Here is a 3,018-nt window from a genome sequence, read left to right on the forward strand (position 1 = left end):
GGTTTAAACAAAAACTACTGAACAGATGTCCATGAGACTTTGATAGAGTATGAGTCTTGTCCCAGAATAGACACCATTAACTTTTGGTGCTGATCTGGATTGAGAGACGGATCCAGGACTTTTCTTTTCCCACCTTCTTCATTTAAAGTCATCACAAAACTGAAGGCAGAGTGTTATTTGCTTCCCCATACTTGCATGTTTCCTGTAAAATCGTTAAGATAGGGACGGACGTATTGAGAATATTGATTGCCGTCTGTAGTAGCCAATTATAAAGCCAAGTAAAATTGGCTTTATACTCAGTTATGAATCTGAAATCTGAATCTGGGCCTTAGATTACAGGGGGAGTCACCTCGAGCGACAAGGCCCAGTTTGGAATTGGCAGCCTGACATGAGAGTGAACACACAGAACTTGATCTGAACACAGTCTCCAAGACTGACCGTGGTCAGTTTGACAAGAGGGGACAGTCTGACCAGGACTGTGACTTCAAGGACAATGTTACGACTGGCTCCAAGGCCGCAACAAAACATGGATAGTTGACGTGTGATGAAACAAGGCAGCTATTCTTATTGACTATAACACAAATTAAAAGTACAATGGAGTGTGGAAGTGTATGTCAGTGGTGTGAGAGGGTGCTTGCATGCAGTGTTGGGGCTCGTTACTCAAAAAAGTAATATATTACACATTACACATTACTCTCAAAAATAGTAATGCCTTACATTACATGATTACTCCCAGAAGAAAGTAATTAGTTACATTACTCATTACATTCTTGCTACTTGCTCTATAAAATTGCCTGAAAACCCCCCGCCGCGTAAAGCCACTTTTGACAGTTGGAGATACAAACATTACTTTGAATTTGTTGAACGTAAGGAAAATAACTTGACTGTAAGGTGCACACTTTGCCAATCGGTGATGGTGAAAGATACCTCGTGCCAAACCCCAACCAATCACTGTTCCACTGTTGATGCCTTTTCCGGTGCAGAACAAAACAAAACAAAACAACAGCAGAAGCAGGGTGTCGATCCTGAGGAAGAGAGAGAGCGAGGACTTGAACCAGCAGGCTTAAATCAGTTACAGAGCAAGGCCCAGGGGCTCCCAATCAGCCATCCACTGCAACACAGACACAGCCACACCCACTACACACAGGACACAGCCAAGGGCTGAGGGCCGTAAAAACAACAAAACAATACACATTCGTTTTTGAACTCATACAACAGCAGTTTTTCATCAAATGTATATGATTCTGGTCAACTGAAAGCATTAACAGACTCAGTAATGATCCTCCATTATGGCACCTGAGATTAATCTAGCTCATTAGTTTCATGACTGGGTGTGAGGCAGTATTACTCAAAGTCAATGCAGGAAACAAGTAACGGATAAACAAGATAGTGTAAAGATAACAAGTTGCACAACATTGCATTTTCCATTGCACACACTTGGTTAGAAGTCAAGATAAAATAGATGATGATCATAAAATGAAACTAAGCAACATTCTGTATAAAAGGTTGGTCTTTGCAGCCCCAACAGGGCCAGTCAGTTGACTTGCTGCCATCATGCAGGCCCTGCACAAACTTCTGCTTCTTCATGTTCTGACATATCTTGGACGAAATGGTAAGCTGACAGAATATTTTCATTAATTCCATTTAATGAGACATTTACCTAATTTTGATTTTAACTTATGTTTGCAGCACTTGGAGCTAAAATCATAAATGGGGTAAAAGTCCCGGAGGACTCGATGCTGTTTATGGCCTCAGTGCAGACCACAGACAAACATTGGTGTGGAGGCTCCCTCATCAGTGACAACTTTGTCCTCACTGCTGCGCACTGTGATAATAAGTGAGCTAAGTTATATTTTACAGATTTTTCTTTTATTTATTTATTTAAAGTTAAAAATAACAGAAAATCAAAAGTTTGCTGTTGGCTAAAAACAATCTGAGAAAATCCACTGACGACCTCTCAATTCTAACTTTTTGCAGTAGACTGGTGAGGGTTGTTTTGGGCACCCACGATCTCAGGAAGACTGGGACAGCGAGAACCATTGTGCAGAGATGCAAACACCCTGATTATCGTAATGACACAGTAGAAAATGACATCATGCTCCTCAAAGTAAGCATTGACTCTTTCAGGCAGTTTGCCCCAGATGACGCCTTGTGTGTTTACAGTCAAATGCATTTAAACTTTGCTTGTTTTTTATTCCTGTGTGGGTAAATGCCAAAAGTGGCATAAAACTAAATCAAATTCAAATGTTCCTGAAATTCTAGCCAAGACACAGTACTATCAAAGCTGTTATAGTGTAAAGTTAACTGTCATTTAAAAGATTCATCAGCTCCAACTTCTAGTGATTGTTTAACTGAAGCCTGATGAAGAGTAAAACCACGTTCAGACACTGTTCATTTCTACATTCTGGTTTTGTGTCTCCAGCTGTCTCAGAGTGTTCCAGTGGGCGGAAAAATACAACTCATTCGACTCCCCCCTCCTAACATGAACCTACAACCAAACCAAATGTGCCGTGTAGCTGGATGGGGAGAGACCGAAGCTGGTAGAGGTGTTGATGACCTGAGAGTGGTGGATGTGTCTGTTGTCGACCAGAACATCTGTAGACACCAATGGTCTAATGCTGGATGGATTCCCCGTCTTCCTGCCAATGTCATCTGTGCAGGTGGATATCAAACATTCAAAGGAGCCTGCTATGTAAGTTTTCTGTCTGTTTTTGGAGAGTTTATGAACACATAACACATGAACAAATTTTTTGGTATCAAAATATCAAGATATTTCCATTTTACCAGGGTGATTCTGGTGGTCCTCTGGTGTGCAATGGGATGGCTGCTGGTGTCGTATCTTTTGGAGACAAAGATTGTAGTGACCCACACTTTCCCACTGTCTACACAGACATGTCGAAGTTCCATGCCTGGATCGACCAGATTCTCAAGGAAAAAGGATGTTAAATGCAACAACCTTACACAAAGCTTTGCTTCAATATACCTTAACGCTAAGCAAAATAAAAAAAGAATTTCAAA

At 41.1% G+C, this 3,018-nt stretch overlaps 1 protein-coding gene across 1 annotated transcript; it reads left to right on the plus strand.

Annotated features, from left to right (window-relative positions):
- Positions 1-1,527: 1,527 nt before the first annotated feature.
- On the plus strand, positions 1,528-3,018 carry LOC115591185 (granzyme B(G,H)-like). Its single transcript, XM_030432942.1, has 5 exons — positions 1,528-1,612; positions 1,690-1,837; positions 1,978-2,107; positions 2,423-2,692; positions 2,788-3,018. The coding sequence occupies exons 1-5, from the start codon at positions 1,555-1,557 to the stop codon at positions 2,944-2,946; spliced, it is 765 nt and encodes a 254-aa protein (XP_030288802.1). The 5' UTR covers positions 1,528-1,554; the 3' UTR covers positions 2,947-3,018.

The sequence above is a fragment of the Sparus aurata genome, chromosome 11, assembly GCF_900880675.1.
Source record: "Sparus aurata chromosome 11, fSpaAur1.1, whole genome shotgun sequence".
NCBI lineage: Eukaryota > Metazoa > Chordata > Actinopteri > Spariformes > Sparidae > Sparus > Sparus aurata.

Coding starts and splice junctions, on each gene's coding strand:
- LOC115591185 (XM_030432942.1), top strand. CDS start 1,555: ATGCAGGCCCTGCACAAACTTCTGCTTCTTCATGTTCTGACATATCTT. Junction 1,613..1,689: donor GACATATCTTGGACGAAATG/GTAAGCTGACAG, acceptor TTATGTTTGCAG/CACTTGGAGCTAAAATCATA. Junction 2,693..2,787: donor CATTCAAAGGAGCCTGCTAT/GTAAGTTTTCTG, acceptor CCATTTTACCAG/GGTGATTCTGGTGGTCCTCT.